At 42.4% G+C, this 21,170-nt stretch overlaps 1 protein-coding gene across 1 annotated transcript in view; it reads left to right on the plus strand.

Moving 5' to 3' along the window:
- The window catches only part of cfap91 (cilia and flagella associated protein 91), a 69,342-nt gene that overhangs the window by 12,406 nt on the left and 35,766 nt on the right, over positions 1-21,170 (plus strand). Inside the window, exons 3-5 of the mRNA XM_080203443.1 lie at positions 832-989; positions 3,757-3,840; positions 8,953-9,009. Coding sequence (XP_080059569.1) covers positions 832-989; positions 3,757-3,840; positions 8,953-9,009 — 299 coding nt within the window. The remainder of the gene's footprint in view (positions 1-831; positions 990-3,756; positions 3,841-8,952; positions 9,010-21,170) is intronic.

Here is a 21,170-nt window from a genome sequence, read left to right on the forward strand (position 1 = left end):
CCTGCTGTGCTTGTGGCCATTACCTTTATCTGCTGTAGATTGGCATGATTTCCCTCTTTCCCAGGATGAAGATCCAGCAGAAAATGAGCCATCCAAAGACAAAATGATTTGGTACCAGTGGGAACACATTAAAAGTCTTGTCCTGCCATTTTTACTGACAGTGTCAGGAATATCTTCACTGTCCTGCCATATATCTTGGTATTCAATGATTTGTTTTTTACTGAGCCAATGGGTTCTCTCTCTGAAATTGGTCAAGCAGAATGCCATTGCTTTTTGTTCCATTGAAACTTACGTAATATGTTTTTGTGCACCAGTGTACCTTCAAATGTTTCTGACCTTCAAAGCACTAACTCGTGACTGAATTTCTTGAGATGAATGGTTGTATTTGAAAATGTGCCTGCATGTTGTGTTGTCTTCAAGTAATGCCACAAATCATTATCATATCGAAATTTCGGATAAGGTTGATAGTATTTTCTGCAGGTTTTCCTTTTTAAACAATAGATATGCAGGAGGCAGGAGTGCAACCATATTAATGTATAAAAACTATATCACCTGGCAGAATGCTTGAAAAGAAGAAATAAGCCACAAATTATTAAGTTTTGCTTAAGCAGAATAAATTAAGTAACTGTGCAATTTACTGCCACTAAATGTTATCAGTATCCCTTTGAAGAGCGCAGAAATATTTACTACATTGACTTCTTGCTAATTTACCTTTGTATTAAACATCAACACAATTATATTTTCATATCCAAATGTTTATTTTGTGTGCTTTGAATAATTGTTTTTGGGCCCTGCAGTCTCAAATTCTGTATATTCCTTTCCATCATATAGAAAAAAGTACCTGAATATAAGACCATGTTCAGTAACTTGCATCGTTTCCCAAGCTATACCTTTCAGCTAGATCGCAATGACCCTGTCCCGAAATTTGTTAATCAGCGCTGGAGAGGATATGAAGAGAGAAAGCAAGAAGCCATCAAGCAATTGGCAGCGTAATTGCAATGCTCATTCCAGATAAGCTAAATAGTCAATTCCACATATATCTTACTATAAGCAAATCTTATTGTTGTTAAAACATGTTTGAAGAGTACATCCTGCTACAGATAGCTGTTTTAAAAATTGTAACTACTGCAAAAAAAAGTTTAATTTTGTGGCTGGCATTTAATGCAGCTGACAGGAGTCTCACTTGTTGGTGAGAGCCCCATGTCATGTCCTTTGGGGAAATCTTGCTGAAATGAAGTGCGCATTAGGCAGTGATGGACCATCCCTGGGATCAAGAACCCTGGGGCCAGAAATCCCACCCTAAAACCTGCTGGCCAATCAGTGGTTGGCAGTTGTTCATTGCAGGCAGTGTCAGCAGAAGTGGTGCCAGCTGCCAGCAATGCAAGTCATCAAAATCCCAGGTTCAGCAAAGGACTGCAGACCACAGTTGAGTGTGGGGAGGAGTTGCAGCCAGGGCAGCAGCATGGTTTTCAGCAAGCCCCCTCTTCCTGATGTCAGATCTGTCAATTGTGCACTGAGTCCTGGCAACAAGAGATGCACCTCCCCTCTGAAAACCTGCTGACTCAGGTTCCCTACTGCTGGCTGAATTGCAGCAGTGGTAGGATGTGGTCCATGGGCATTAATTGCTTACTTAAGGGCCTCAACTAGTGATGGGATGAGAAGACAATCCATAAGCCTTCCTGCTCCAGACTTAACAAGGGCAGAGATGGGAAGGTGCTGAAATCACCGCCCTTGCGTATGGCCATTTTTAATTGTTTACATAATTTCTCATAGTCATAGAGGTTTATGGCATGGAAACAGGCCCTTCAGCCTAACTTGTCCATGCTTCCCTTTTTTTGAACTTCTCTGAAGTCTATTTATTTATTAGTCACAAGTAAGACTTACATTATCACTGCAATGAAGTTACTGTGAAATTCCCCTAGTTGCCACACTCCAGCACCTGTTCGGGTCAATGCACCTAACCAGCACATCTTTCAGATTGTAGGAGGAAACTCGTGCAGGCACAGGGAGAATGTACAGACAGTGACCCGAGCCGGGAATCGAATCCGAGTCCCTGGCGCTGTGAAGCAGCAGTGCTAACCACTGTGCTAGCTTGCTGCCCCTAGGTTCTTGTGTTTTTCATTTGAAGTAACCGCAGGAGAAATCCCAAGAAAATTCCAGAACAGTTGGTGTGGGAGTTCAATTAATGGTGTTTACCAAATGCTGAGTTGAAGTATTGGTTTAATGTTTGTCAGATTGTTCACTAGTAAACTCATCTCAAACAGTTCCTTTCATGTCATCAGGCTTCAAATTTCCAAATATCAAAACGAAGGAATCGGGAAAGAAAGCGTTTGACAAAGTCCTGCATAAGAGATTATCATGCAAGATTAAAGCACATGGGATTGGAGGATGTGTATTGCAATGGATAGAAAACTGGTTGGCAGAGAGGAAACAAAGAGTAGGAATTAATGCATGCTTTTCTGAAATTGGTAGGCAGTACCTAGTTGGGTGCCACAGGGATCAGTGCTGGGGCCTCAGTTATTCACGATATAAATGATTTGGATGAGGGAACAAAATGTAACATCTCAAACTTTGCAGATGATACCAAGTTGGATGAGAGGGTGAACTGTGACGAGGATGCAGCAATCCTTCAGAATGATCTGGACAGGGTGGGTGAGTGGGCTAATCAATAGCAGATGCAGTATAATTTGGATAAGCGTGAGGTTATTCACCTGGATGTCCTTGTACACTAGTCATTGAAGGTAAGTATGCAGGTGCAGCAGGTAGTAAAGAAGGCAAATAGCATGTTAGCCTTCATTGCGAGAGGTTTTGAGTACAGGAGCAGGGATGTGTTGTAGCAATTATACAGGGCCTTAGTGAGGTCACACCTAGAGTATTGTGTGCAGCTTTGGTCTCTTTTACTGAGGAAGATGTTCTTGCTTTTGAGGGAGTGCAGCGAAGGTTTACCAGACAGATTCCAGAGAATGCAGGACTAATGTATGAAGAGAGATTGACTGACTAGGTTAGAATTGTTTTCTCTGGAGTTCAGACAAATGAGGGGGATCTCATAGAAACTTATAAAATTCTAACAAAACTAGACAGGGTAGATGCAAGAATCATGTTCCCAATGGTGGGGAGTCCAGAACCAGGAGTCACAGTCTGAGGATTCAGGGTAGACTGTTTAGGATGGAGGTGAGAAGACATTTCTTCACCCAAAGAGTGGTGAGCCTGTGGAATTTATTACCACAGGAAGTAGTCGATGCCAAAACATTGAATGTATTTAAGAGGCAGCTGGATATAGCACTTGGGGCAAATGGGATCAAAGGTTATGGAGAAAAAGCAGAATTAGGCTATTGAGTTGGGTGATCAGCTATGATTTTAGTGAATGGCAGAGCAGGCTGAAAGGGCCAAATGGCTGCCTCCTGCTTCTATCTTCTATGCTTCTATGAAAGAAAATAAGAGGAGATTTGTACTGATTGGACAGGTTAGCACACGTTATCTCTCTGGCGAGGAACTTGATTTGAATGTAGCTAAGGCTGATGGCATGAAAATCTTCACTGTGTTGCCTTATAAAGATATTATGTGAAGTAAGGTTAAGCAGCTCAGAAAATTAATTGCAATTCAGCAAGTATATTTTTAAAACGTTGATGTATTTTGGCAAGATTTGTTCATAAAGTACATTGATACTAGCCTATAATTAGAGAATGCTTTTTCTTGAATTTTGTTTTGTCTTTCACAACATGAAACAGCAAAACTGATATGTCCTTTTCTTCCCAGATATGACCCTTCTCTTAGAATGCAGTTACAAGCGCAGCAAGATCCGCAAGTGAGTGGTAAGAATCGATACAAGTACTTCACAAGGTAAGCTAACTGAAGACTTTTTTGTTGTTTGCCATATTTTGTAAAAGATGGTATGAATAATAAATGGAGAATCTTACTGTATTCTTGTGTTGTCATAGAATCATACAGCACAGGAGAGGCCCTTCAGCCCATCAAGTATGCACCGATACATTAGAAATACCTGTACTTCCACCTAATCCCATCTGCCAGCACTTGGCCCATTGACGTGAATGATATGATGTGCCAAGTGCTCACCCAGATTCTTTTTAAAGGATGTGAGGCAACCCATCTTTACCACCCTCCCAGGCAGTGCATTCCAGATTGTCACCACCCTCGGTAAAAAAATTTTTCTTTACATCCCTGTTAGACCTCCTGCCCCTCACCTTGAATCTGTGTCCCTTTGTGACAGATCCTTCAACTAAGCTGAACAGCTGCTCCTTATCCACTCTGTCCATGTCCCTCATAATCTTGTACACTTCAGTCAGGTCACCTGTTTTCTCTGCTCCAGTGAAAACAATCCAGGCCTATGCAACTCCTCTTCATAATTTAAATGTTCCATCCTAGCAGCATCCTGCATTCTTATCAGCTAGAGCTGTCTCATATCCCTTCTTTGCATTCCTGATTGCTTTCTTAAGCTTCAGCTTGCACTTTCTAAATCTCACTAAAACCCCTACTTATTTGCTCCCCTTGTACTTTTAAAGCCTTTCTTTCCTTCTCATTGTATCCTGAATATCTCTGGTCATCCATGGTTCACTGGACTTGTATTACCCTCCCCGTTACCCTAGAGAGAACATGCCGGGCATGCACCCTCCCCATTTTCTTTTTGAATGTCCCACCTACTGCCCTTCTGTAGATTTTCCCATTTATTGCTGTTCCCAGTCTATCTTGACCAGAGTGTCATAGAGATTTACAGCATGGAAACAGCCTTTTCGGCCCAATTTGTACATGCAGCCCTTTCTTTTTAAACGACTAAACTGGTTCCAGTTGCCCACATTTGGCCCATCTCTCTCAATAGCCATCTTACTCATGTAACTGTCCAAATGCTTTTAAAGACAAAATTATACCCACCTCTCCTATTATCTCTGGCAGCTTATTCCAGACACTCGCCACCCTGTGTGTGAAAAAATTGCCCCTCTGGACCCTTTTGTCTCTCCCCTCTCACCCTAAACCTATGTTCTAGTTTTAGACTTCCCTACCTTTGGAAAAGAAATTGACTATCTAGCTGATCTGTGTCCCTCATTTTATAGACCTCTATAAGATCACCCCTCAATCTTCTATGCTCCAGAGAAAAAGGTCCCAGTCTATCCAGCCTTTCTTTATAACTCAATAAGATCCTGTCTTATTTTACTAAAATCCACTCTCACCAATCCAAAACATTTTTTGCAACTTGTCTATTTCCTTGTCCATAACAAGCTTGAATTGTAAGATGTTGTGATCACTGTCACTAAAATGCTCCCCCACCACCTCAATCTCTGGCTTCATTCCTCAGAATCAGGTCCAGCACAGCTTCCTCCCTTATTGGACCCTCCATATATTGATTTAAAAAGTTTCCCTGTACACATTTCAAGAAATCTACTGTATCAAAACCCTTAACACCAAGTATATCCCAGTTTTTTTGATTTATTATTGTCACATATATTAACATACAGTGAAAAGTATTGTTTGTTGCGTGCTACACAGACAAAACCTATCCTTCATAGAGAAGGGAACAAGAGTGTGTAGAATGTAATGTTACAGTCATAGCTAGGGTGTCGAGAAAGATCAACTCAATGCAAGGTAAGTCCATTCAAAAATCTGACAGCAGCAGGAAAGAAGCTGTTCTTGAGTCGATTAGTACTGTGAGAAACACAGCTCACAGTTAAACAATTTAGTCAAGTTCTGAAGGAGCAAGATTTTATTTGACGTTCTTGCAAGACCGGGTGTCTAGCAAAATAGGCACACCTCACATAAATTTGCAGCACATTTTATACTTTTTTTACAAGCATTGTAATGGCTTTGCAACGTGATGTTCTCCCCTAATTGGTGGTCCCTGTCCCATCTATGTGTTGTCATTCCCCTATTGGCTCGAGGTGCCCCAAGTTCCCATCCCCTCTACTCTCCATCTAACCAGGTCTCCTGTTATCACAAGAGTGCATTAACAAACTCATCCATCTTATCCAACACTGTTACATGTCCAGTTCAGATTGGCGGTAATCAATCCTTTGCCAACTTAATCACTGCTGTCCCAACTATCTCAGTGACCTTTTCCCCCTTTTATGCTTAGTTGTAGAAACAACACATCTTGCAGACCATTTGCTTTTTATAACGTGGGCCTCTTACATTCCTGCAGGATGTGGTGTATGCTTCACTGCACATCACATCTCTGATGTTATCTCTACATTACAGGCAGTCTTTTTATTATCCCTAATTATTGCTGTGTTAGCAGCATCGAACCTTATGTCCTATGTTTGTGACTAAACTCACAGTTGTTTCCATAATGTGGGTTATCAATGTGCCTGACTATATCCAGTCTACTTAACTCTAAGCTATTTCTCCATGCTGTACAAATATATGTGTTAACAGCACCTTTACCTATTGCTCACAGTACGTGACCTCAGACTTTGTATCTTTTTCCCGAAGGAAGAAGGTGGAGGAGAGAATGTCCAGGATATTTGGGTTCTTAATTGCGCTGGTTGCTTTGCCGAGGCAATGGGAAGTGTAGACAAAATCATTGAATGGGGGGCTAGTTTGCATGATGGATTGGGCTACATTTCACAACCTTTTGTAGTTCCTTGCAGTCTTGTGCAGTGCAGAAGCCATACCAAACTGCGATACTACCAGAAAGAATGCTTTCTATATGCAAATCCATGAAGTAGTAAATTCAAACTTCATGTTTAATTTTTTTGTTGTTAATGGCTAATTGGATTAATTTTGTGACTGCTCCTCACGTTCACTTTAAAAAAAAAAGTGAAATGCTGTGGACTTTTTAGCCAACGTTCCATTCTGGGACTTTTCTGTTCAGTAGTACCAACTGGGATCAAAACACTGCTACAAAGTATGTAGGTGAGAGAGAACCTGAAGACAAAACAGCTGCAGGGATTGAACCTGGACTGACCTGCACTTCTTGCCTGCCCTATATGGTCTGCCTCTTTTACTTAAACTGGCTCATAAACTGCAGGCTTGATACAGCTGTTGCAATATTGCTTAAAGTTTATTTATTAGTGTCACAAGTAGGCTTACATTAACACTGCAATGAAGTTACTGTGAAAATGCCCTAGTTGCCACACTGTACTGCCTGTTCAGGTGCACTGAAGGTGAATTTAACATGGCCAATGCACACCCAACCAGCACATCTTTTGGAATGTGGGAGGAAACTGGAGCACCCAGAGCAAACCCACATGGACATGGAGAGAACATGCAGACTCTGCATGGAGAGTGACCCAAGCCAGAATCAAACCTGAGTCCCTGGCGCTGTGAGGCAGCAGTGCTAACCACTGTTTTGGTGAGATAGAGTGGCTAGGATTGGACTGAAGTGTCAAGGGTCCAGAATCTGGGTTTTGGATAGCACAGCTACACACATCATGGGATGGAGGATGAATTTAGCAAAGCATATGCAAAGCATATAGTTTTAATCAGTCTCTAGTAACCATGTAACTGATAATCTGTTAAATGCTACTTGATCACTAAGAACCACTGAAATATCTGACAGTGGACATGCATATGTTTAAAAAAGAAGCTGACGAGATGCATAATATAGTGGTTAGGATACTGGACTTGCAACCCAGAGATTGTAGGCTGAATTTTACCAGCTTTTTTAAGACCGGTTGGAAGGCAATAATACTATGGTAAAATTGTGGCAGCAGGCAATATGACAGACAAGCCACTCCCTTTGAGCTTGAACTGGCCAATTAAGGGCAATTCCTCTCCTTTACAGGCATTTTTCCAACATTGGGGAGTGTGCTGCTCTGTGGAGAGACCACCCATTGACACCTAGCAGCTGCTTGTATCAAGGTTTTCTGTGCTACATAGGAACACACTACCTGATCTGATGCAATATTTCTATCCTACCTGTTTCTTGCTCAGTAACTTTTGCATAAGCAGTTTCACTAACTACTTCATCCAAAAATCACCTTGCCTTCAGAAAGTGTGGTCTGGCTTTAAAACTTGATTTAATTTGTGCTGGTCTTAAACTTGAGACCCCTCCTGAGGCATGCAACCACTCAGCACTGTGCTTGTCAATTTAATTAATCTTAGCAGAAAGCACAACGTTTGCAACATTTATGGACAGGCACAAGTTAATCATAATGACTAAGCACATTTCTCAGCCAAATCCATTTTCTCTTCTGACATCTCTAATATTACATGACTCTCTCACTATCTCCTCAATTCTTGGAGATATGCCTGCTGATCTGTAACTTTCTGATTTCAAGTGAGAATGCTACCAGAGGTTTAATATCTCCAAAAGGAATTGCAAACATGCATCTTTTGCGCACGAGGATGAATATATCTATGATATATTTTCATGCAATGAAGTTATTATGAAAATGCCCTAATCACCACACTGCTGTGTCTGTTCGGGTACATTAGGGGAGAATTTAGCATGGCCAAAGCAAACCTAACTGGGAAATATTGATACTGAGATATAACCTTGGAGTATAAATTCATTTGCAAAAACAAAAGCAGAGCAACAAGTTTGATTACCTGGTTTTGCATGCAAATATTTCTTGCAGTGTTATCTGCTATTTCACAAATAAGAACTCTTGAAACAAAATCCTTTTACAGGTATTGGAACTAAGAAAACTTTTTAGTTCATTGTTGATTGTAACTTGTTCATTGGTAATACACTTAGCTAGTTCTCAATTGGCAGAACAAAGCCAAACAATGGAATATTTTGTTTTCAAGGGACATAGTAGGAGAAATATAGAAACTGACTAGATCAGTCCAAATGTATGTTAGTGCAACTCTTGGCCATTTGTGGATTATATTTACAGAGATCAATAAGATGGTTATTTTGCTCCAATGAGTAAAGAACTTGGATAGGAGGAGACTGAAATCTATTTGAAGTATTTTGCTTTTTTTAATATTCATTTTTGGTTTGTGCCAGCAGTCTGGCATTGCAATTTTTAATGGTTATATTTTCTGCTCACTTTACAGACCTGTTGTCCCCTTTATACAACAAGTACCTGTGAATGCAATTCTGGATGTATCCAAGTAAGTTCATATTAACTTTTTATGAAAGTTGGTGATAACTTTAGCTTGTTATATAACCTTTTCTTTAGAGAAGGTTGGTAGGAAGACTAATAACTGGATCAGTTGGGCTTGCATGTGAAAATAGACTAAGCAAGTAATTTAGTAAGAATTAATTTGAACTTGAGATAAGTCATCAATGTTAAAAATGTTAATATTGTCTCTCTCTCTCCAGCCCTGCTGAGTATTTCCAGCATTTTCTGTTTTCATTAAATATTTGAATGATTGATTTCAAATCTAGAAACAGTAACTTATTGCTGCTTTCTGGTGATGTAATACTGGATGTATTGATGCTGAGATATAATCTTACAGAGTACACGTTCATTTGCAAAGATAAAGGGAGAGCAACAAATTTGATTATCTGGTTTTGTACAGTTAAACTGATGTTTTGTAAGCAGATGAGAACTGATTTTTCTGCTTCAGTACTGCAATTGTAATGATGTGGAGCTGCTGGCGTTGGACTGGAGTAGGTGCAGTAAGTAGTCTCTCAAGGCCAGGTTAAAGACAAACAGATTTATTTGGTAGCAAGAGCTTTCGGAGTGCTGCTCCTTCATCAGTTGTGGCACTCACCTGATGAAGGAGCGGCGCTCTGAAAGCTCGTGCTACCAAATAAACCTGTTGGTCTTTAACCCTGGTGTTGTGAGACTACTTACTCTACGTTTGTAATGTAGTTACTGATCTAAAATCAGTAGCTTCAGAATAAGTTCTAGCTTATAGTCTGTTTACACTTTCTACATGGTAGTGAAATTCTGCTACAACTGCAACAACATTTATATAGCATCTTTAATATAGTAAAACTTCATGAGCTCCTGAACAGGAGAGATTGGATTTTACATAAAATTTGACACTTAAGTCACAAAATGAGACCAATATGACAAAAATGCTTTGTTAAAGAGTCAAAGTTTTAAGAGCATCTCAAAGGAGGAGTGAGAAGTAGAGAGACCTGGGGCTGAGGGAGAGAATTCCAAAGTTTAAGCTCCAGCACAGAATTTTCCCAAGAAAATGGCAAAGTGTCACGTTCAGACTGAAATCTGGCATGTTCCTCACTAGAGAAATAAGCATGTTTTCCCTCTAAAGCCTCCTACATTTTAAAGCAGGCTGTGGGGCCTAAAGACATTGACAAGCCCAGCTCCACAAAGATTAGTGCGCAATTTTTAAAGCGTGTCTCACTCTGAAATCAATGTTAAAGACCCCCTCCTCTAATTGTTGGCCTGAGGCCCCCCATTGCCCCTCCTTCTGTGAAGCAGACTCCAACTATGGGGTTGCCTACAGGCCCTTGCCCCTGTAGGTCTCATCCCCTGGCAGTGTCAACTTGGCAATGCCAGGGTGCCATGGCTCTGCCTGCCATGCCCCTGACTACTTGAGGGCTACACTGAACTGAGTTCTCAGCATGGTCATCATGTCTGGCCTCTTGTTTTGGAGTCCGGTAGTGATTCCCTCAGGCATGACGTCATATTGGTGGATGGGAACATATGATCTTCCCAGAAGATACGGTATTAAGGCAGTTTAGTAAATTAAAACTATTCAAATCTGGTTCAAGCCCTTGCTGGCTGTGAATCTGATGATGTCACTGGCAAGGGGTAGGGAAGATCTCATTCTGAAATTTCCCTGGCGTAAATCCCATTATGGCCCCCTCACAAGAATTTGTGGCCATAATGGGATTTGCACTTGTGCCAAATGCCGCACATGAATGATAACTGCAAATACACACTGCTTTGTATTGTTGGCCAAATATTAATTTAAGATGGTTTTAGATAAAATGTATTAAAGATAATTCTCAAAATCTTATCTTTTTATTTTATGAACATTTAATATTTTGTATTCTGATACTGCTTTGTGAATAACAGTAATATCGACTCATATAAACAGAAGATGATGTACTGTTTGGGCTGATAACTGTCCTGTGACCTCTACTCTGTTAAATTCATTGGAACAATATGGATACTATATCAAATGCATGTTGCTGCAATTATTGCTGCTTTGTATTTTTTTAAAAACATTCTCTACTCCCCTAAAGCACTTTAAACTTGGAAACCTTTGTGCTAAATATTTGTAGGGTTTCGTTGTTCTGTTTAACTCTTTAAAAAATGTGTGGGTTAGGTCGATTGATGATGCTAAATTGTCCCTTGGTGTCAAGGGGACTGGCTAGTGTAAATGCATGGGGTTATGGGGATAGGGCCTGGGTGGGATTGTGTTGACGCAGTCTCAATGGGTTGAATGACCTCCTCCTACACTGTAGGATTTTATGAACTTGAAATTAAAACGTTTACCAAGCAATTAGGAACAACAGGCTGAATTCTCCAAAACCCCACTGGCATGATGGAAGGTCTAGAAATCTTTTTCGCGCCAACGTGAACAGTGGAATCTAATGCTGGTGCCTGCCATGGTGGGTTGGAAAACCTGCCAGAGGCTGGCTTGAACACACCAGCTTATCTGCCACGCCAGTGGGAAAACACACAGGCGTGAAGCACTTTTGGAAGAATGTGGCATGTAGATGTCGGAATTCATCTGAACAGTGCCTGGGGCTGCCTACGGAGTTTGGGATGGAGGCAGCCTGCAACCCTGGAAGACCATAGCAAAGATCCATCTTTGTTCTTAGGTAATACATCTTTCAGCCTTGGAGTGCTCCCAGAGATCTACCTTCACTTTCAGGTAGTCCATCTATTTTTAATAGTGGGTCAATGATGTTGGATGCCTTTTCAATATGGCATCCAGAACAATGGCAGACTATGTGCCATTCAGGCCTGCCCCACCACTGAAACACCCAAATAAATAATTAATGGAGTCAGTTCCAGAAAATTTGGCATACTTTCCCACCAGCCTCCACAGCAGGAGGATTCATGAAGGGAAAGTCATGTTTGACGAATTTACTGGATTTTTATGAAGATGTAACGAGTGCAGTTGACAGGGGAACTGGTGGATGTGGTGTTTTTAGATTTCCAGAAGGCATTTGATAAGGTGCCTCACAAAAGGTTGCTGCAGAAGATTAAGGTACACAGAGTTGGGGGTAAAGTGTTAGCATGGATTGAGGATTGGCTATCTAACAGGAAGCAGAGAGTTAGAATAAATGAGTGCTTTTCTGGTTGGCACTTGGTGACTAGTGGCATGCCACAGGAATTGGTGCTGGGGCCTTGATTGTTCACCATGTACATGGACATTCTGGAGGAGGGGACCGAGTGTAGGGTAACAGAGTTTGCTGATGACACGAAGATGAGTGGGAAAGCAAATTGTGTGGAGGACGCGGAAAGTCTGCAGAGAGATTTGGATAGGCTGAGTGAGTGGGTGAGAATCTGGCAGATGGAGTATAACGTTGGCAAGTGTGAGGTTATCCACTTTGGAAGGAATAATAGTAAAATGGACTATTATTTAAATGGTGATAAATTACAACATGCTGCTGTGCAGAGGGACCTGAGGGTCCTTGTGCATGAATCACAAAAACGCGGTTTGCAGGTGATCAAGAAGGTAAATGGAATGTTGGCCTTTATCACGAGAGGGATGGAATATAAAAGCAGGGAGGTCTTGCTGCAATTGTACAAGTTACTGGTGAGGCCGCAACTGGAGTACTGTGTGCAATTTTGGTCCCCTTATTTGCGAAAGGATATATTGGCCTTGGGAGTACAAAGGAGATTCACCACGTTGATACCGGAGATGAGGGGGTTAGTTTATGAGGAGAGATTGAGTAGATTGGGCCTGTACTCATTGGAGATTAAAAGGCTACAGGGTGATCTTACAGAGACATACAAGATAATGAAGGGGCTAGATAGGGTAGAGGCAGAGAGATATTTTCCACTTAGAAAGGAAACAAGAACTCAAGGGCACAGCCTCAAAATAAGGGGGAGTCAGTTTAGAACAGAGTTGAGGAGGAACTTCTTCTCTCAGAGGGTAGTGAATCTTTGGAATTCTCTGCCCATTGAAGCAGTGGAGGCTACCTCGTTGAATATGTTTAAGTCACAGGTAGATTTCTGATCAATAACGGAATTAAGGGTTATGGGGAGCAGGCGGGTAAGTGGAACTGAACCACTTTCAGATCAGCCATGATCTTATTGAATGGCAGGACAGGCTCGAGGAGCGAGATGGCCTACTTTATGTTCTTATGTATGTAAATACTCCGTATTCCCATCCCTGCCATAGCACTTAGTTTCAAAATGAGAAAATTCCATCCAACATTCCTATAAATATTTTAATTTATAAAGTTTGTTTATGTTTATAAATTCCTAGCAAATTCAGCAGATTTTTTGTGCACTTTGTAAATCAGGTTTCATGCCACATTGAAGTTATATTTTGCATGTTGTCAATCCCAATCTTTGTGAGATTATCTTTTTTGAGGTAAACCTCATTATTTCCCTCTTGTGTGTCCTGGATTACATTTCTAAAATGTTCTCCATCACTGTTAAGCTGACTGACCCCTAAGTGTTAGACTTATCCCCCTCCCTTTTTAAATAGGATGGTAATATTCATGATTTGCTATCCTCATTCAGTATCCACCCAAATGAATATAGGAATTATATAATTTAAAAGAAATGATTGCATTTATTTCAAATCTGGGAACCATTTCTGTGGACATGAACAAAACAATTAAATCTTATAATGCTAGCTGAAATATGCATAGTTTATTTTAGAATTCCCCAATAAAGTGTCATATAAAACTTGATAGAAATAAAAAGTTTTAGTGGTTGTAGGAGTTTTGTTGCTGTTTTAGATGTAACATAATTCAGCGGTCAAATGGAGATCAAAATGTTGAATCAGTCTATGTAGAAATAGGAAGCAAGGAAAGAAACACATTGCTAGGAGTATTCTATAGGCACCGAACAGTGTTTTAGAAATAGGGCATAGTATAAATCAGGAAATGAGAAAGGCTTGTGAAAAGGGCACAGTGATAATTATGGGTGACTTTAACATGCATATTAACTGGATTAACCAACTTGGCAAGGGTAGCCTTTTTTTCTGTAAGTATATAAAGAGGAAAAGAATAATGAAAGTAGATGTTGGCCCTCCAGAGAATGGAAATAGTGGAGTAATAATGGGAAACTCGGAGATGGCAGAGGCACTAAATCAATAATTTCTGTCTTCACAGTAGAAGGTAATAACTCTGTCCCAAAAACTGCAGTTAATACAGCGGAACTTGGTGAAATGACTGTAATCAAGGTAAAGGTGCTCAGTAAACTGAAGGGTTTAAAAGTAAATAAGTCCCTGGGACTTGATGGACTACACCCTATGGTGTTAAAGGAGATGACAGCAGAGATGGTGGATGCATTAGTTATGATATTCCAAAATTCCCTGGATTCCAGAAAAGTACCGGTCGACTGCAAATATGCTAATAAGGCCCTTAAAGGAAAGAGCCAAAAAGTAGGAAACTATGGACCAGTCAGTTTGACCTCTGTTTTGGGGAAGCTGCTGGAGTGAATCATTAAGGAGGAGGTGATTGAGGGTCTGGAAAAGCACCAGTGTCAGCACAGTTTAGTGACATCTTGTTTGACAGACCTGCTGGTGTTCTTTTGAGGATGAATCCAGCAAGGTAAATAACGGAGATCCTGTCGATGTGATTATTTGGACTTCCGGAAGGCTTTTGAGAAGGTGCAACACGGGACTGATCCAGGTTAGATGATGACATCTTCTCTGAAGCCTTCAACATGTCATCGATGAAGACGAACATCTCACCAAGGCCATCCCCACACCCCCACTACCTGTCTTCAAATAACCATGTAATCTCAAACAGACCATTGTATGCAGCAAACTACCCAGCCTTCAGGAGAATAGTGACCATGACACCATGCCACAGCAACCTCCAAGACGTGCCAGATCATTGACAAAGTTGCCATCATCTTACGTGAGAATACCATCCACCAGTTACGTGGTACATGCTCTTGCAATGCGGCCAACACTATCTACCTGATAGACAATTGTCTCCTTCAGGAAAGGATGTTCTGAGGCATGGTACATTGGCAAGTCCATGCATACTCTACGACAATGGATGAATGGACACCGCTCGACAATCACCAGGTTCCCTTCCTGTCAGGGAAGGACATTTAGCCTCTGATCTTAAGGAAAGTGTTCTCCAATTTTGGTGTCATCTGCAAACTTACTAACCATGCCCCTATATTTTCATTCAAATCATTAATATAAATGACAAATAACAGTGGACCCAGCACCAATCCCTGAGGCACACTGCCAGTCATAGGCTTCCAGTTTGAAAAGCAACCCTCTACAATCACTGTCTGTCTTCTGTCATCAAGCCAACTTTGTATCCATTTGGCTACCTCACCCTGGATCCTGTGAGATTTAACCTTGTGCAACTGTCTATCATGTTGTGCCTTGTCAAAGGCCTTGCTAAAATCCTTGTAGACAACATCACCTGCACTGCCCTCATTTACCTTCTTGGTTATCTCTTCAAAAACTCAAACAAATTTGCGAGACATGATTTTCCACTCAAAGTCATGCTGACTGTCCTTAATCAGTCTTTGCATTTCGAAGTGCCTATAGATCCTGTTTTTTAAAATACCTTCTAACAACTTACCCATTACAAATGTGAGGCTCACTAGTCTGTAGTTCCCAGGTTTTTCCCTGCAGCCTTTTTTAAACAAAGGCATAACATTTGCCACCCTCTAATCTTAAAGCACCTCATCTGTGACTATCAATGATTCAAATATCTCTGATAAGGGACCTGCAATTTCCTTCCCTAGCCCCCCAGAATGTCCTGGGATACAATTCATCAGGTCCTGGGGATTTATCTACCTTGATGTGCTTAAATCCCCAGGACCTGATGAATTGTATCCCAGGACATTCTGTCTTAATCTACCTTGAAATGCTTTAAGACTTCCAGCACCACCACCATATGTACATTCCTCAAGACATCATTATTTATTTCTCCAAGCTCCCCAACATCCATGCTTTTCTCAACAGTGAATACTGATGAGAAATATTCATTTAGGATCTCACCCATTTCTTGTGGATCCACACATAGATGACCTTATTGATCCTTAAGAGGTCCTACTCTTTCCCTAGTTATTCTTTTGCCCTTTATGTATTTGTAGAAGCTCTTTGGATTCTCCTTTCTTATCTGCCAAAACAATCTCATGTCTCTTTTTTTTTGCCCTCCTAATTTCTCTCTCAACTCTATCCCTACACCCTCTATACTCTTCAAGGGATCCACTTGATCCCAGCTGACAATGCATGTCATATGCCTCCTTCTTCTTGACCAGGGCCTCAATATCCTGGGTTCCCTGCTTGTACCAGCCTTTCCCTTACTCTAAGAGGAATGTGCTTATTCTGAGCCTTGGTTAACACACTTTTGAAAGCCTCCCACTGACCAGACATCTCTGTCTATCCACAGACTCCCCCAGTTAACTGGTGAAAATTCCTGCCTGATACCATCAAAATTGGCCTTGCCCCAATTTAGAATTTTAACTTTTGGGCCAGACCAAACATTCTCCATAGCTGTCTTAAAACAAATGGAATTATGGTCACTGGTCCCAAAGTGATCCTTCACTAACAGTTCTGTCACCTGCCCTTCCTTATTTCCCAAGAGGAGGCCAAGTAGTGGTATACCACATAAGGTTAGGAAGGCGTAGTAGCACTGAGATGGTACGGGTGAAGGGCTGCACTGATTAGATAGATCTTTATCTATCCTTTCTCCTTTTAAGGATAGATATTTATCTTTGCTTTTTCCATTCACAAGTTTTTATTTTAGAATTTATTATTTAAACACCTCTGTTGTCATCATTAAATGTTTTTTCACCACTCACTTGTGACTAATTTGTCTCAGATTTGTCCTTTTTCATTGATGATCGCTGGAGGGATGCTTCATGTTAATGTCACTTGGGGATGCCACTTAATGTTGTGTCACTAAGAAAAGGAAGCCATCAGTTTCCCAGAACATACGAGCGATACCCATCCCAGGGCCCTGAATGGGGGTTTCCGATCCTTACCCACTACACAGATGGGCTCAGATGTCAGTATGCATGCGAAGCTCAGATGGGAGTTGGGCTAGTTTGCACCAGGGCATCATCATAATGGTGCTTAGTGAGTTGTCATCATCATCCTCCTGTTTGCCAAAGACTCGCTAACATAGTGTACCCAGGCCCACCTCTCTGGTGTGACAATGTTGCAGGAGATGGAAGGACTTTATTGGGGAGGGAGGGAGGGATGGAACCCACAGAACACAAGCCTTTAGACACTAAACAGTCTGGTGATCAGGTCCTCCCAGCCACTCTCACATATCTCATTTGAACTGCCAGCCTTCCAGCGCCTGGGTAGCTTTGCTTGGCGTGTTCCTCCTCCTCTTCCTCATCCTGCTGGGTGGCCTCCTCCCCAGCGACACCTGGCTGTTAAGCCTCCATGTCCTCCTCCAATAGGTCATCTCTGTGCTGTGCCAGGTTGTGCAAGGCATAGCACGTCACCATAATGTGGGAAGAGATCAGGGGACCGTATTGTAGGGCCCTGCCAGTGCAGTCCAGGCACCAGAATTATATTTTGAGGAGCCCAACGTACCTCTCCATTTATAGAACATAGAACACTACAGCACAAACAGGCCCTTCGGCTCACGAGTTGCGCCGATCACATCAACACCTACCAATCTATAGACCTATCTATAACCCCCAATCCCATTAAATTCCATATACTCATCCAGAAGTCTTTTAAAAGACCCCAGCGAGTTCACCTCCACCACCACTGACAGCAGCCGGTTCCATTCACTCACCACCCTCTGAGTGAAAAACTTACCCCTAACATCACTTCTGTACTTGCCTCCCCGCACCTTCAATCTGTGTCCTCTCGTAGCAACCATTTCAACCCAGGGAAATAGCCTCTGAGAATCCACCCTATCTATTCCACTCAACATTTTATAAACTTCTATCAGGTCGCCTCTCAACCTTCGTCTCTCCAGGGAAAAGAGTCCCAGCTCCCTCAACCTAACTTCATAAGGCATGCCTCCCAGTCCAGGCAACATCCTTGTAAATCTCCTCTGTACCCTTTCAATAGCTTCTACATAGCTTCTTTAGCTTCTTTATCGCACAGGTGGCTACATGGGCCTCATTATAGCAGGTCTCTGTCTCAGTCACAGGCCTCCACATAGGTATCATCAGCTATGTCCGATGTGGGTAACCCATATCACTCACAAGCCACCTCAGTGGCCTGGGCTGCTGCTCATATGCCTCTGGGGTGTCAGAGCTCCTGAGAATGAAGCTGTTGTGCACGCTGCCTGAGTGACTCACGCAGACATACATATTGAGGTCACACACTAGTTGGACATTCAGGGAGTGGAACTCCTTTCTGTTGATGAATCTTCGTGGACTCTGCAGCGGGGCCTTGAGGGTGACATGGGTGCCATCGATGGCCGTCTGTACATCCCCGCAAGTTGAGAGGCCGCAGCAGTGCAATTTGCAAGGGCTTTGTGGACATCTTTCAGCTGGAAGAGTGCTGAATGCACTGGGACTCGGAAGCAACCACAAGACTTCAGGTCTGTGCTGCAAATTGGTCATCGGACACCCTGCTGAGGAACAGCACCACCACCCCCCACCCCAAGTACTTTGCAGAACTCCTTGGAATCGGAGTGGGCGAGGCTTGCAGAACGGAATCTTCCGTTGGCCTCCAATGGGATTTTGCGAGCCTCGCCCAAGCCGGGTCGTAAAATCCCGGCCAATGTGAGCAATGTTCCTGCGAAGTTGCCTGTGTATGCATCAGCTTGTAAAAGTACGGCGTGGCCTAGTTCCACATGTGTGAGTGTATAAAATAATGTATGTTAATTTCGTTAATAGTACATGATGGAGAAAAAATACAATAACTTGTCGTTTACCTTTAGGAAGTTTATTCCCCATATAGCTCAGTAGAGTTACAAATTCCTTATGGTGCTCCACTGTTCGGAGGTTGAGCCAATAATCATACCTGTCTTTAACAGTGCAATTGCTTTAGCAATGTAATTGAAAAGGATGCATTGACTGTGTGCAATGAAAAAAATTGGCAGTGCATACCAATGACATTCTAACGAGCACATTGGACATGAGGAAATATTTTTATATCATGAGTTGTTGTGATCTGGAATCTACTGTCCAAGAGTAGTGAAAGCAGTGTCAGTGTAATGTTAAAAAAGAAATTGGATAAGTACTAACACACAAAATAGGAAAGAAACTACAGATTAATGGGAAAAGTGAAGGAGAATGGGTAGCTCCACAAAAGATCCAGCGGAAGCACTAGAGGCTGGCCACATTCTGTGCTTTATCATTCACTGATAGGGTGGTATGGTGGCAGAGTGGTTAGCACTGCTGTCTCACAGCACCAGAGACCCAGGCTCAGTTCCAGCCTTGGGTTACTGTCTGTGTGGAATTTGCACATTCTCCCCACATCTATGTGGGTTTCCTCCGGGTGCTCCTGTTTCCTCCCACAATCCAAAGATGTGCAGGTTAGGTGGATTGGCCATGCTAAATTTCCCTGTGGTGTCCCAAGATGTATCGGTTAGGGGAATTAGTGGGACAGATATGTGGGCCTGGGTAAGATGCTCTGTCGGAGAGTTGGTGCTGACTCGCTGGGCCAAATGGCTTTCTTCTGCACTGTAGAGATTCTATGATTCTGTGATAATTCAGCTGGAAAGGTCATGGGTACCAGACTTCCTCCCAAGTTCACTCACCTTGGTCTAGAAAGGGAAAATAAATAATTTACTGAAGGCAATTTACTGATTTCTGTCAAACAAGTTTAGTCTGCAAAGTGCACTTGTTTTGGCAAATGCACAGGACTGGGTTTGTCTATTACATGCTCCAAAGTTGAACAGCCAAGTCCACTGTCTGGAGTCAGACATGAAGAATTGCTCATTGGAAGCAAGTCATCAGGGGGTGGCCAGCTGCTGCTGACTCATACACTAACAAGACTCAATTCCTTCAAACCAAAATGAGGACAAACTGACAACTATTGGAGCAAATTTTAAAAGTGCAGTAAGCTTTGACAGTTAACAGACAATGACTTTTTAAATCAGCACAAAAAAAGTACAAAGGGGACTGAATTAGGAAAATGTTGTCAATATTTTACCCTTGGAGAGATGCAAACAATCAGTTGGTCCATCAGAAGAATGAATTGGCTGCCCAACTTGACTCTGGGAGGAGAAAAACATAGGGGATTGGATTTTCCAACCTCGCCCGCAGCTGGGATTCTCCTGTCCCACTGCTGGGAATAGAGATCTGGTTAAGCACCAAATTCTCCATTCTTGCTGCCAACAATGGCTGTACATGAATGGCCGGAGAACTCTGGCCAGGATGTAACTTAACGTAAGTAATGGGTATCTCCCCTGTTGGCTGGAGAGCCACTGAAAGCCCTGTGTCACCTGTTTTCAGGAATGTCAGTGGCAGTAAGTGCAAATCAGACATTCATCTAGACAGTGGCCATCTTTCCTTGGACCAAGGACCCCAGGGGCAGCTCGTGCCAGTCAAGAGCTGCCAGCAAATCGGAGACCGGAGGCTGTTCATTGCATGGCAATACCAATGGGGAAAACTTACTGTTACTGGGAATGCATCCATCTAAGGCCCAGCATCAACAAGGGACCTAGACCAAATGAAGGAAGACAAGAGGGAAGTAGCATGTGAGGTGAGAACGGCAGCAAGGATGGCTTTCCTTTCCTGATTTCATGTCCCTTGCTCAGGCACTGAATGCCTTAAAACGAGGGACTTCCCCGCCCCTGGAAACCCATATGCAAGCCCAACAAGATTTGCTTTTCAGGCAAATCTAGATAGGCTGGGCGAATGGGCCAGGAAATGGCAAATGGAATTTAATGTTGGCAAGTGTGAGGTGGTCCACTTTGGTAGGAAAAATGGTAGGAAGGACTATTACTTACGAGGCGAAAAACTGCAGCAGGCGACGGTGCAGAGGGACCTCGGGGTCCTTGTGCATGAGTCGCAAAAACCCAGCTTGCAGGTGCAGCAGGTGGTAAGGAAGGCGAATGGGATGCTGGCCTTCATAGCGAGGGGGATTGAATATAAAAGTAGGGAGGTCTTGCTGCAGCTGTATAGGGCATTGGTGAGGCCGCAACTGGAGTACTGTGTACATTTTTGGGCGCCGCACCTGCACAAAGATATTTTGGCCTTGGAGGGAGTGCAGAGGAGGTTTACTAGGCTGATACCGGAGTTGAGGGGGTTGAGCTATGAGGA

This window comes from Carcharhinus amblyrhynchos, chromosome 15, assembly GCF_965287045.1.
Source record: "Carcharhinus amblyrhynchos chromosome 15, sCarAmb.v2.hapA, whole genome shotgun sequence".
NCBI classification, from domain to species: domain Eukaryota; kingdom Metazoa; phylum Chordata; class Chondrichthyes; order Carcharhiniformes; family Carcharhinidae; genus Carcharhinus; species Carcharhinus amblyrhynchos.